The sequence below is a fragment of the Linepithema humile genome, chromosome 1 (assembly GCF_040581485.1).
Source record: "Linepithema humile isolate Giens D197 chromosome 1, Lhum_UNIL_v1.0, whole genome shotgun sequence".
In the NCBI taxonomy this organism is placed as follows: domain Eukaryota; kingdom Metazoa; phylum Arthropoda; class Insecta; order Hymenoptera; family Formicidae; genus Linepithema; species Linepithema humile.
Window position 1 is genome coordinate 45,234,529 of NC_090128.1, and position 13,821 is coordinate 45,248,349.

The window sequence follows — 13,821 nt, forward strand, 5'->3', positions numbered from 1 at the left end:
ATTTTGCTGTATTTCCTTTATTGCATACTGATATAAATGCCATTTGAATGTAGATCTCCAAAAATAATGTCACCGTCGGAACATGATTATTATGCCGTCATCGAGTTTTCCGATGGATTGCAACTAATACCAAGCAATTGGTTAAATGAGGACATGTCAATGGCTCGATGGTCCACTTTGACAAATGTACAGCGCTACGAAAAGGCTATTCGGAACATGGAACCACCTAAGGAATTATGGACGAACATTCCAGTTATAAAAATAATAGCCAAGGATTGTAAGTATAAATTCTTAATAATTTATGCAATATATTGCACATTCTTCTTCTTTGACGCAGATTTTTTATTGCTAAAATAATATTCACATATTTTCTATGGCATTGGTTTCCGAGTGATAAGTGCGTATTTCTGCAATAGAATAACGTTTCGCAAACTACAATATAAAGTGCCAATTCCTTTAAACAACGGAAGCCTTTAATATTTAATATGCATTTATATTTTTTATATATATAAAATATTTATATAATTAATTCTTATTTATAGCATTGTATGAGAAAGCTAAGGCCAAGCTGAAAGATGCAGAATTATTAACGGATTTTGATAACGATTCAGACGCAAGAGCGGACAAGTTAAAGCGATCTAGAAAAAAGAGAGCACGAATGAGCAATAGCAGCAGCGACGAGGAAGAATTCAATGGAACAGAAGTTCAATTAGACCCTTTTCCCCATCCTCCTCAAACCATCAATTCAAAGACTCCTATTAACATTTACAAGGCAAAGAAAGAGAAAGGTAAAATAAAATAATTCGGAGTAAAAAATATAAATTCGTCAGATTTATGCAGAAATTTTATAAATACTAATCGCGCGCAGGTTAATTATTAATTTTATTTGAAATTATTAAGTTGCGTGACAAGATTCCTCAATCATAAGTTATACTATACAATTTTGTAGTATTATAAAAACATAAAATATAGATGTCTTTTATTTATTACTTGTTAAGATTCTCATTATTCCTAAAATGATGAATATATTTCCTTTTAATTTCCAGCTGTTTTGATAAAAAATGGTAATCAACGCTTGGCCATAAATGATACAACGCCGCAGATAACAAATGATATACCAGTCTTCAATAAATCTCCTTGTACTTCACAAAGCATACCAGCGAAAAAAAGTACAGAGAATTATTTATATTCTTAAAACAAACTTTTCTTTCTGGTTTTTTATGTTGAAATAAGTTTTTTTCTGTTTTTGCTCCCTTACAGAATTGCCAAATGAACCGAGTTATGCATCCAATAACGGAAGTATCAATTCGCAGGATACATTATCGAATAAATATGCAAGAAAAAATACGGAATTTGCAAGAAATCAAAATAGTCCTGGTACCGTTGTACGTCACATTCATTCTCATGCAGCTGAAAATCAAGCTACGAATGTAATAACGTCAGAACCAACTTTGAATATTGATGACAATATTATTTTTGATTTTCCCGAATTCGAACAACAAAAAGAAAATGCATCTCCTTTGATAGACTATTCGCCAATAAGTCATATATTTAATAATAATCAAAGTAAGCAAACTTATATTTTATTAGAATTATAGGCGTATGGCCTAATGGATTGTGTTCGACTTGGTGAGAAGTGAGAGAGAGTCAATGGTGTAGAAATGCGTTTATTTCTTTGTCAGAGAGAAGTATGTATGTACAGGTGTGTGTGTAACGTGAGTGCGCCAGCGGCGCATTCGCGGCAGAGTGTAAGGCCGCGAGTTTCGAATGAAAGGTGACGGGCGCGGTAAGATATTACCGGCCGCGTCTTCGTGGTTGGAACCGGGTCCTTAACAGGACGATTCATGCGAGGGTGCGTGTTGCATCCCGGCGGCGAGGTTTGCGTTGCGGTGGAGTATGTCTCCGTTGTGCCATGCGCTGCGACCGTCCGGCTCTCGATGGCGCAAGTGAGTCTGCGAGCTGAGGCGGGAGAGGCCTTCGCATTCGGATGTCCCCCGGAACGTGAGTGTCACGTGGGGGCCGAGTCAACCGGGCACAGAACTCTAAGGGCCGGTTGTTCTAACTTCTAGGTAAAATCATACTGACCTGAAAGGTGGCTACCCTGTAGATAAAATTTACCTATTAGTTTACCGCCAGGTTTAATTCAACATGTTGTTCCATGATAAAATATCTATTAGGTAGTTACCTCGTCGGTAAGTATGAAAATGCGCTTCCGGTTTGTATATTGCTAACTTCATATCATTAAAAAGTGAGGTTGTGTTAATCATTTTAATCTATCTATCGAATTGTGGTATATCTGATAAATATGCAAAAAAGTGTAAGTTGGATATTTATTCACATATATGTATATTTAGTGTTATCTAAAATATTACAGTAATGTAATATATATAAAAATAAGTTATTTTTACAGTTATATTAAAAATGGAAGAATCTGTTAAAGAAGGTAGAAGCGTTAATTTTACAGCTAGTGAGATTATTACTTTAATAGAACTTGTAAAAAAATATCAACATATCATCGAATGCAAAAAAACTGATAGTACTACATGGCGAGACAAAGATGAATGTTGGTCTAAAATCACAGATGAATTAAATTCTTGCTGTGGAGAAACTTATCGAAAGAAAAAAAGCGTAAAAACAAAATACGAAGATATGAAAAAGAACTTAAAGAAAAAATTATCAAGAAATAAAATGGAAACATTTAAAACTGGCGGTGGACCTGCAAATATACAACCACTTACTTTTGCTGAAGAAATTCTTTTATCTTTTTTACCGTCCACTATTCAAGGATTGCCTTCCGTTTTTGATTCTGATAGAATATTAGCAGGTATTAATTTTATATATGTATACAATTTATACTTTGTTATTATTTTATAATGTTCATATGTATATATGTTTCAGATAAACAAATGTCAAAACGCAAAACCTCTTTAGCAGAAACAGTTGTTATAAAAGACAATATAAATGATGAATCTCAAACTCAAGATACTGATGATCAATTTGAATGGATATATGAAACACTTAATGTAGATGAAGTTAATGATGAAGATAAAGTAAGATATGGACTTTTTTGAATATATCTAATTATATTTTTATTTTAATAACTAATTTATTTGTACACTTATAGACAGAAAACGCAGCCTATTTCAGTGATGTAGAAGATGATACAAAATATACAAATAAAAAGCGATTACCTTTAGAAGACGTTTTTAATACACATTCAAGCGCACATGTAAAAAAAATAAAAACATACGATATTGATGATAATAATGTAAGATCACATCTATTAACTTTACAATAATGTTTATATTTTTAATTATATTTTAAATGTTTTATAAATTTACAGATAAAAAGCGTACTTGATTTAAAAAATGTGAAAAAATACGTTTCGAGAACAACCTCCAATTCAACAGAAAAGTGTACAAAATCAGCCAAAACCGGCGTTGATATTCTGAGAAAAAAAGTTAGCAAGGAACTTAAGACTGAAAATGGGAATGCATCAAAATCAATTATAAAAACTGATATTATCAATTTAGCAAACGCAAAAGAAGAATTAGTGCAATTGCAAAAAACAGCTTTAGAGACAGATATACAAATTAAAGAAAGAAATAACAATACGCAAGAAGAGATTTTACAAATAGAATTGGAAATAAGTAAAGAAAAATTAAAATTTGTAAAATTAGAGATACAACTTAAAGAACTAGAAGTGGAGATTAAAAAACAACAACTTACAAGGCTGCTATAAATAGCATATATATTATATTATATATATACAGTAAGGTCTCTGTTAGTAGATAGAGTGATGATTTTAGATTGTTTTACATATTGCTTTATGATTACCCTTTATAATTAGTGGAAATATTACGTTCTGTTTGTTTCACTTGCGGAAATGGCTTTGGATATATATGCGGAACTTTTTAAATATGAGGATTTTTATTTGGAAGATTATGAGATTTTGATCCGCATTCGCAAATCATATTCGGTTCGGTTATGACCAGATCTTTTAAATATGTTTGATGGAAATGAATTCATTGCACACTTTAGGTTGTATAAAGAAAGAGTTCTCAAAATAATTGATTTTATTTGTGATAGAATACAAAGAAGAACAATGAGGTAAATGCAATTAATAATTAAATGCTATAAGTAAATGCTATAAATAGCAACCTTGTAATTTATAGATTATCTAACTAAAAAGATTTTATAATTAAGATATTTTATAATTAAGATTTTATAGTTATACTCTTATAAAATATTATTTTTATAAAATATATATTATACTCTTCAAAGACACTGACGCATAATCTAAAACGCTCATTAAAAAAAAGTTAAGTTTATAAAAAAAAAAGAGTTAAGTTCATAAAAAAAGATTATATTTTTATATAATCACTTATAAGTTGTTGCCAAAGAGATTTTGCATTTTGACATTTGCTATAAATAGCAGTCTTGTAATTTATAGCTTATCTAACTGAAAAGATTTTAGTTAAGATTTTATAGTTATACTTACACTAACAATAAGTGTTATAAAATATATTACTTTTTTCAAAGACTGACGCATAATCCAAAAAGTTTATTAAAAAGTTAAAAAGTTAAGTTCATAAAAAAGAGAGTTAAGTTTATAAAAAAAGATTATATTGTTATACAAAATCAGAGCAGTTTCTGCGATAAATGTTTAATAAAAAGGTTAATTATTTTATGCGAACACATTTCAAATATTTTTTTATGTTTTTAATTTATTTATGTATTATAAATTACATATATTAAAAAAATATATATATGTATCTTATATATGTATAAACAATACAGTACAAATAATATAAATATCATAAAAGTTTAATAAATGTTATACGTTATTTTTTATTAATTTTATATTGATATATATATCAACATATTATCGAATGAAAAAAACTGACAGTGTATGACAAGATCAAGATAAGTGTTGGATTTATTGTAATCTGAAAAAAAGTAAAATATAATAAAAATATTTTTCTTTAAATAAAATTTAAACAACATTACAAACCTTCTGAAATATGTGTCAATTAATACTCGTCTTGCAGTATCACCTCGAACATTATTTAATGCCGCTATTTCATTTTCATCATTTTCTAATGTTTCAATTAATTGTTCTATATCTAAATTAACTGGTGGATCGGGATCGTGCATTTGACGAGCAATGTTATGCAATACTGCTGTTGCAATTATAATAGCTTGAATAGTGACTATGGACAATCTCATGCCTATTGCTAATATAGGAAATCTACGTTTCCATACACCAAAGGCACGTTCAATAACATTTCGAGTGCGTATTTGTGACTCATTATACAATTCTTCAGCACGATTATGTGTTTGCAATAAAGGAGTCATTAAAAATTTAGTGCAAGGATATCCATTATCTCCTAGTAAGATTCCATCTTGTATTTCACCCTCAACAAATCTGGCATGTAAACGACTAGCATTAAAAATTGTAGCATCATGAGTTGAACCAAGCCATCGTGACACAATGTCTTGAAATTGTAGTTCACTGTTACATACGGCTTGCACATTAATGCTAAAGAAACCTTTTCTATTTCGGAAAATTTCTGCTTCTTCTCCGCCTGAACAAATTATGAAAATATGTTTAATAATTTATTTAACAATAAAATATAAATTTAAACATCTAAATTCCATGATTTACTTAATGTACCTGGTGACTGAATTTTAACATGAGTGCAATCTATTGCACCAATGACACGTGGAAATTTAGCAATATTATAAAACTGTTGACGTATTCTTTCTGTGTTTTCTGGAAAACGTATGTAACGATGACATTCAGAAGCCAGAGCTATTGTTACTTTTTTTATAATTCTACACGCAGTAGATTTATGAATTCCTGCAAAATCAGCTATACTAATCTGAAAAGTTCCAGTTGCATAGAAACGCAAGGTCAATAATAACTGATGCAATGGTGTTATAGCATTATTCCTAAAAAACCAAAACAATAAAAGTTTTTCATTATAATTGTATTATTAATATTGCATCAATTATACATATGATAATAAAATAATAATAAATAAATAATAAATAATAATAATTATAAATAATAATAATAAAATAAATAAAAATAAATAAAAATACATAAATATAAATAATAATAAATATTCTACTTTATTTTATTTTTATTGCATTTACCTCATTGTTCTTGTTTGTATTCTATCACGAATAAGATCAACTATTCTGAGAACTGTTTCTTTACACAATCTAAAGCGTGCAATGAATTCATTTTTATCATACATATTTAAAAGATCTGGTCGTGGCCGAACAGTATATGGTTTGCGGATGCGGATCAAAATCTCATAATTTTCCTCGCAAAAATCCTCCTCATATTCAAAAAGTTCCGCATATATATCTAAAGCCATTTTCGTAAGTGAAACACACAGGACGTAATATTCCCAATATGTAATCATAAAGCAATACGTAAAACATATCCTAAAATCATCACTCTACCTACTAACAGAGACTTTACTCGGTGGTTTGAGTACCGAGTAAAATTACCTTTTGGTAATAACAATTTAACCCGTAGGTAAATCTTACCAACAAATGGAACAACACTTTCTGATATTTACCTAATAGATAATTGATAGGTAAATTTACCAAGAAATTGGAACAACCGGCCCTAAGGGAATTATTTTCCGCTGTAGAGTCTGTGGTGGCGACGGCGATGCTGGTGCGTCAGCTGACCGTAGTTGTACATCCTACGTGAGGTGTGCGGTCAGAGCTGAGACTGAGTCTTTCGCTTCCGTGCCTTCCCAGGCACTGTGAAAAGTCGAGAAGACTTGCTGGTTGCGCTCTTCGAAGCAGAGCTGTGACTCCGTTCAAGGGCCCTTAGTGAGAGCTCGCCTTGAAGCGAGTGAGTGAGTAAAGATCTGCGGAGCAGCTCTTTTATATCTCGTCGATCGAAGCTTGATCGCGAGAAAGCTCTTCACCGCCTGCGCAACCTGGCGGTGGGTCCGCAAGCTTATAACTGGTAGAAGGCCTGCGGCGCGTAGCGGCGCCGCGGCGTATTATGCCGCTTCAGTACAGCTGTGTGGTGGTGAGCCGCCACAAGAATGTATCTTTTTTTTATTAAAGAAACAATTTTTAAAGTATTTCTTTTTAATTATTATAGGTGTGAACGTGTTTCAACGCTTTGTCGTGAGATCATTAACTAACATAAAGTTTGATATACAGAATTTGCAAAGGGAAATAAAAACAATTAGGAAGGAATCATTTGCAACATTGAATCGAAAATTTGAAGATGATCTATTAGAGGAGGAGAAAGAGAATGTACTAATAAATCTCCCTCTCAAAACTATTGATGGCGATTTACGGGAATTGGAGGAGAACTTGACAAACAAGGAATTCAGAAGTCAAGTTATAAAACAGCTTCTGCAAACCGGTGGAAAGACATTAAAACATATGTCCCTACAGTTAATGCGTAAATTGTTTTCCGACGACTTGGCAGAACAATTTAGTTGGGTTGGTGGCAAAAAGAAAGAAGTTTTCTCAGACTTGCGTATTTGTAAAGCAATTTTGTGTGAGTTTTCTACTTTTCATTGTACTACTCGACAAAAAAATTCTGCATAATTATACAAATATGCATCAATTTTGGCCCAGAATAATAATGCATAAATGTGCAATCTAAATAAAAATAGTATTTAGTATTTGTATAATTATGCATAATTTCATATAATTATGTATAATTATTCTCGGCTAAAACCGCATACATATTTTTAGCATATAATTGTGCATAATGTTCTATAGCTTTTCCCAAATACCATTTTTTTTTATTAATACAGCTTATTTAAATAATATATAATTTCCAGATGTGGTCGGCAAACGATTTACAGGTGCAACCGAGGATGATATTGCTGCACCAATAAAAACTTGGCTAGCACACGCCAAAGAACGCGCTAATAGAGCAAAAAATAAAAAAAAAGTAAATTAAAAAACTCAGTTGTTAAGATCATACAAGTATACCGTAATTTTTTTTTTGAACGACATTTAATTTACTAACATTTTTTTTGCATTTTCTCGAAAAGTTTAGTTGCGGCATTAATTTTGCTCATTGTGATAATAATTTATTTTAATCGTTTTATAATGACAACGTTAATAGAAAAACTATACTATGTTATTTTATGATGGTCGATATATATAAAGTATAACGATTGTTAAATTTTAAATGTTTACATTATATAAATAAATAGAAAAATATACTGTAATTAATTTTTATTATTAGATATGCATCGGCATATCTACATTGCATGGGTTGAATGTCTTTTACAGAATGTGAACATGTTATACGCGTTAAGGATGTTATAATAATATTAAGAAATTCTTTCAATATATCTCAGAGTATCTTCATATTATTAGAACATTACTTTTAATATACACTCACCCGAAAAAAAAGCGGTACACTGAAAATGTGGGAAAAATTCATCAAATTTCAACTGACGATAACTTCGTAAATAATAAAGATAGAAAGTTCTATAAAATATGGAAATGAAGCTAAAAATCTCTACTTTAAGAATCAATTTATTTCAATGTTGCAAAATAAATTTATTGAAAATGGCGGATGACAAAGCGCGAGCATGCAAAATTGAAAAATAATGGTTTGAGTTTGCGACGGTGCACGGTATAAACAAAAAATTGTAGCTTATTGGGATCAAAAGCGTACGAAAGTACAGAGTCTCCTCTTTAAAATGCTTTTTTATGCATCTTGATACGATGATTTTTCGCCGAGAGATTCGCATTTGAAGAAAAAGGCAGATTCTTACTTCAAATGCGAATCTCTCAGCGAAAAATCATCGTATCGAGATGCATAAAAAAGCATTTTAAAGAGGAGACTCTGTACTTTCGTACGCTTTTGATCCCAATAAGCTACAATTTTTTGTTTATACCGTGCACCGTCGCAAACTCGAACCATTATTTTTCAATCAATTGTTTTGCATCCGAAGGAGATGTCTGCAGATCTTTTGTGATTTCTCCGCCCTGACTTTTTGTTTATGCTCGACCGCACATTGCGAGAAGAGTGCTTGATTTCTCTTGATCTTTTTCTTTCGAGACGCGTTACTTATTCGTACGACTTCGTCAAAGTAAACAATAATTAATCTTTTCGCATTGAAATTATTGGTCAATTATGGCGACGATAAGTCCTGAAAAAGCTGCTCAAGTTGTAGCGTTAATTAAAGATGGGAGAAGTCGAAGGTACGTTGCTGAGGCACTTGATTTATCAGTGTCAACCGTGCAACGTGCTTATGCTAGGTACTTGGAGACTAATTCTGTCCAAAGAAGACCTGGTTCGGAACGTCCTCGTTGTACGAATGAAAACGATGACCGATTTATTGTTTTAAATTCATTAAGAGACAGACATCGAACGGCTGTTCAAATTCGAAACAATTTAAGAGATGTCCGCGAATGTAATGTATCCGTTGACACTATTCGAAACAGATTAGCGGAACACGGTCTTTTTCCGCGCAGGCCAGCAAATGTACCTTCGCTTATGCGTCGCCATCGCGTAACTCGACTCAATTTTGCTGTCGAGCATGCAGGCTGGACATATGCAGAATGGAGTACCGTTCTTTTTAGCGACGAATCTCGTTTTTGTCTGTATTCTTCAGACGGACGAGAACGAGTATACCGTCGCGTTGGAGAACGATTTGCAGACTGTACTGTAAGTGAGAGGCCTAGCTACAATGGTGGCTCTGTAATGGTTTGGGCAGGAATTTCTGCGAATGCTCACACAGATCTCCACTTTTTTGACGCAAACATGAACGCAGATGTATACGTGAAAGACGTACTCATACCGTACGTTGTTCCGTATGCGCACTTCATCGGAGAGGACTTTTTGTTTATGCAAGACAATGCTCGACCGCACGTTGCGAGAAAAGTGCTTGATTTCTGCGATGAAGTTGGCATAAATCGACTCGAATGGCCAGCAATGAGTCCAGATTTAAATCCCATTGAACACCTATGGGACAATATTAACAGAAAAGTACGAAATCATATACCTGCTCCTCAGTCATTGCCAGAACTTCGAAGAGTTCTTGAAATAGAGTGGAATGACATTACGCAGACTGAAATTAGAACACTAATAAGAAGTATGCCTCGTCGCATGAATGAGGTAATACGCGCACGAGGAGGTCATACCCATTATTAATATACGCGCGCGCACACACAATTGTACACGCACCACCGGGAGGGTTTGGAGTCGTAAAATATCGTGGATCTAACGAGCCATGAGGTCCTTATCCCAGTGGTGCACGCGCACACACACGCATGCACGCGCACGCACGCGCACGCACACACACATACACACACACGGACGCACGGACACACGCACGCACACACACACACACACACACACATACACACGTGCCAACATGTGCACACGGGATCAGATTTCTGCCACGTCCACGCCGTTGATCCTGGGTAACGCCAAGAGCAGAATTGACACTTATAACCGTAAGGAGAGTTTGGAGTTTTAAAATACCGCGGAGCTGATAACCACAGAATTCTTATTCTTGCAATTCGGTCTGGTTCAAAATTGAATATCTCGGCACGTAATACAGCTAGCAGGATTTTTTAAAAACCATTTTAAAAGTTTGGATGTCTAGTGTTCGAAAATTTATAACGCAATAATGTGTGATAACTTTCTCCAAAATGGCGGATGACAAAGCAAAAGCATGCGAAATTGAAAAATAATGGTTCGAGTTTGCGACGGTGCACGGTATAAACAAAAAATTGTAGCTTATTGGGATCAAAAGCGTACGAAAGTACAGAGTCTCCTCTTTAAAATGCTTTTTTATGCATCTTGATACGATGATTTTTCGCCGAGAGATTCGCATTTGAAGTAAGAATCTGCCTTTTTCTTCAAATGCGAATCTCTCGGCGAAAAATCATCGTATCAAGATGCATAAAAAAGCATTTTAAAGAGGAGACTCTGTACTTTCGTACGCTTTTGATCCCAATAAGCTACAATTTTTTGTTTATACCGTGCACCGTCGCAAACTCAAACCATTATTTTTCAATTTTGCATGCTCGCGCTTTGTCATCCGCCATTTTCAATAAATTTATTTTGCAACATTGAAATAAATTGATTCTTAAAGTAGAGATTTTTAGCTTCATTTTCATATTTTATAGAACTTTCTATCTTTATTATTTACGAAGTTATCGTCAGTTGAAATTTGATGAATTTTTCCCACATTTTCAGTGTACCGCTTTTTTTTCGGGTGAGTGTATATATATATATTAAAAAAAAAATATATATAATGTGCACATTCTATATAAAGACATTCAATCCATACATTGTGACCTTACCCATATGCTTAGAATATTCTCCGCATATACTAAGCATATTGTCCATATATATCCAGAATATTCCTTGAATATGGCCAGGATTTTTTTCGAATATCGCCAGTATATACTCAGGATCAGAAAATAGCGGACATTTGGTCATTCCCAGATTATACTGAGAATATCCCAGGATATGTTTTGAATATTCTAAGAATATCATTAATTTCCCGGTCAAATATCCTACGAACGTTGTCAGAATATCCAAATGCTATCTGGGTTATATTATATACTATATTTTATCTTATTTTACATATATTATACTATATATACTATATATATTATTAGATATACTATATATATTATAAAAAAATAAAAAAAATATTTAAAAAATAAAAATATTTATTAAAAAATGCAAAAAAACTTGGCGTTGCTACACCTCAAAGTAATGAAATTAACATGTAGTTTACTGTAGCAGCGCCAAATTTTTTTGCGTTTTTTAATAAATATTTTTATTTTTTAAATATTTTTTTTATTTTTTTATAATATATATAGTATATCTAATAATATATATAGTATATATAGTATAATATATGTAAAATAAGATAAAATATAGTATATAATATAATTAATTATATATACGACAGCTTTATGTACAAGAGTTTTATAGAAGAGTTTTATAGAAATAATATACAAGTTTTTTCATAGTTCCTTAGTCCCACTTGGTGCCATTTCCTGATATCATATTTTTTTGTAATATGAAATGTACACGTATTTGATATTGTGCACTGTATGTACATACGAAATACATTAATGGATATATATATATTATGTATCATAATGTATATTCAAATCATGTATATGAAATGTACATACATTCTACATACAGAATATTATTTTCACATAATGGAGAAAAAATGCATATACATAGAATGTCCGATGTTATGTGGGATAAAACGTCTCTTTCTCTCATACTTGTGCTGGCAAGGTCATGTGCTATCTGGGACTTATTTTTGGAAACGGTTTATTTCAGGTAACGATTAGGACTATACTGTTATCACAATTGCATTGTAAACATGTGAAAGAAAGTTAGATATTTTTTTTCGCATGTGTCTGAAAATTGATCATGAATTGGCAATAAAATATTAATTTAAGAAAAAAAGGTACTCTCAGGCCTTTTGTTTAAATATTTTTAAAAAATTTTCCATTGTAACCCTCTAAGCTTGACTGTGTCTTGATATTCACTACCAATATTAAAATTGTAGAGGTAGGTAACGTAAATTATAAATTTCAATACTGATAATGAATACTAATAAGAAGGCAGCTCTTTACGTGCTCAACAGCGCCAACATTGGCTGCGTTCCGTTTCACGCATATGCGCGTATTTATCTCATAGAACTTATACTACGTTCTATGATTTATCTACAGTACACGTTACGTATATTATATATTATGCGCGCATATGCGTGAAACGGAACGCAGCCATTACCCCCTACATGATTCATATACATCACCGGATTCATTGGTGCTACACCGCGCATGCGTGAGAAATATCCTTTATAAGAACATTGCTCGAGAACTCGAGATGCATTTTTTATTCATTAACGATCAGTTTTTGAAGGGACGTTCATCTCAATACGGATGAGAAAGACGCATACGGAGTGAATTGTATCTAAGCTTCTTTAATTTTGAGAGGAGGCAATAATCACAAAGTTCTTCATCCCAGAATTTGTAAAACTAATCCGCAAAGTTAAAGAAAAGGTGAGTGCACATAAGAAATTTGCATTTACGTTTTTTTTTGCAAGTTTACTTTTTAGTCAATATTCCAGTAAACATTCTCTCTAAAAGTGAATCAGTGTATTATCACTGGGAAACAGTCAATAGTCACTTATTATAATAGTTATAAGTATAGCACTGTAAATCAGTAAAATATCACTGAAAGGAATAGTTAATAATATTAACTGCTCAAATCAGTAATATTAAACTACTAAAAACAGTGATTTTCAACAACAAAATCAGTGATGTGAGTTATTTAAATCAGTGAATATCCCAGCAAAAATATTAATTAACACTAATAACCTTAATATTATAATTTTCTATTCAACAATTTAACTGTAACGTAAAACCCGGTAAAAAATTTCTCATACATAATTAGACAAAAATAGTACATATCTAATTATACAAAATTATATACCGAATTTGTCCATACATAAATAGATACACCTATATATAAATGAATATAAATATATATATTTATATATGATTATATAAAGGTGTGTATGAGTAAATATACATTTTCTTGTTTTATTTTGTTGTGTTTTTATTGCGCAAACATAAAGTACATAATCATACATACATCACATCATATATATATATATATATATATATATATATATATATATATATATACTCATACAGTACACAAAGATTGCATACACATTGCATCAATCTTTCATCGCAATGTTGCAATATTGCAAATTCACTGCAAAATGTTGTTGCATCATTGCTGTGGGATTGCAG

At 32.0% G+C, this 13,821-nt stretch overlaps 2 protein-coding genes across 3 annotated transcripts; one reads left to right on the forward strand and one right to left on the reverse strand.

Annotated features, from left to right (window-relative positions):
* Window positions 1-1,643: 1,643 nt before the first annotated feature.
* Window positions 1,644-4,075, forward strand: LOC137001039 (myb/SANT-like DNA-binding domain-containing protein 3). 2 transcript variants are annotated; one of them, XM_067358969.1, is made up of 5 exons: window positions 1,644-2,192; window positions 2,411-2,824; window positions 2,899-3,050; window positions 3,125-3,268; window positions 3,344-4,075. In XM_067358969.1, exons 1-5 carry the CDS (start codon window positions 2,159-2,161, stop codon window positions 3,740-3,742), a joined length of 1,143 nt encoding a protein of 380 aa, XP_067215070.1. In that variant the 5' UTR covers window positions 1,644-2,158; the 3' UTR covers window positions 3,743-4,075. The 2 variants fall into 2 exon arrangements, with proteins under 2 accessions (XP_067215070.1, XP_067215073.1); XM_067358972.1 differs by having other exon boundaries at window positions 1,647-2,317.
* A 632-nt stretch (window positions 4,076-4,707) lies between these two features.
* On the reverse strand, window positions 4,708-6,644 carry LOC137001044 (putative nuclease HARBI1). The gene is made up of 5 exons (XM_067358997.1): window positions 6,625-6,644; window positions 6,163-6,379; window positions 5,678-5,955; window positions 5,015-5,588; window positions 4,708-4,949 (listed from the first exon to the last, which is right to left on the reverse strand). The coding sequence occupies exons 2-5, from the start codon at window positions 6,264-6,266 to the stop codon at window positions 4,940-4,942; spliced, it is 966 nt and encodes a 321-aa protein (XP_067215098.1). The 5' UTR covers window positions 6,267-6,379; window positions 6,625-6,644; the 3' UTR covers window positions 4,708-4,939.
* Between the last annotated feature and the right edge of the window lie 7,177 nt (window positions 6,645-13,821).

Bases quoted from the DNA above. Each gene is read 5' to 3' on its own strand.
- LOC137001044 (XM_067358997.1), bottom strand. From the start codon at position 6,266: ATGTATGATAAAAATGAATTCATTGCACGCTTTAGATTGTGTAAAGAA. The intron at 5,956-6,162 runs GTAAATGCAATA...TTGGTTTTTTAG, and splicing joins ATACAAACAAGAACAATGAG to GAATAATGCTATAACACCAT. The intron at 5,589-5,677 runs GTACATTAAGTA...TAATTTGTTCAG, and splicing joins TGTTAAAATTCAGTCACCAG to GCGGAGAAGAAGCAGAAATT.
- LOC137001039 (XM_067358969.1), top strand. From the start codon at position 2,159: ATGATAAAATATCTATTAGGTAGTTACCTCGTCG. The intron at 2,825-2,898 runs GTATTAATTTTA...TATATGTTTCAG, and splicing joins TTCTGATAGAATATTAGCAG to ATAAACAAATGTCAAAACGC. The intron at 3,269-3,343 runs GTAAGATCACAT...ATAAATTTACAG, and splicing joins ACGATATTGATGATAATAAT to ATAAAAAGCGTACTTGATTT.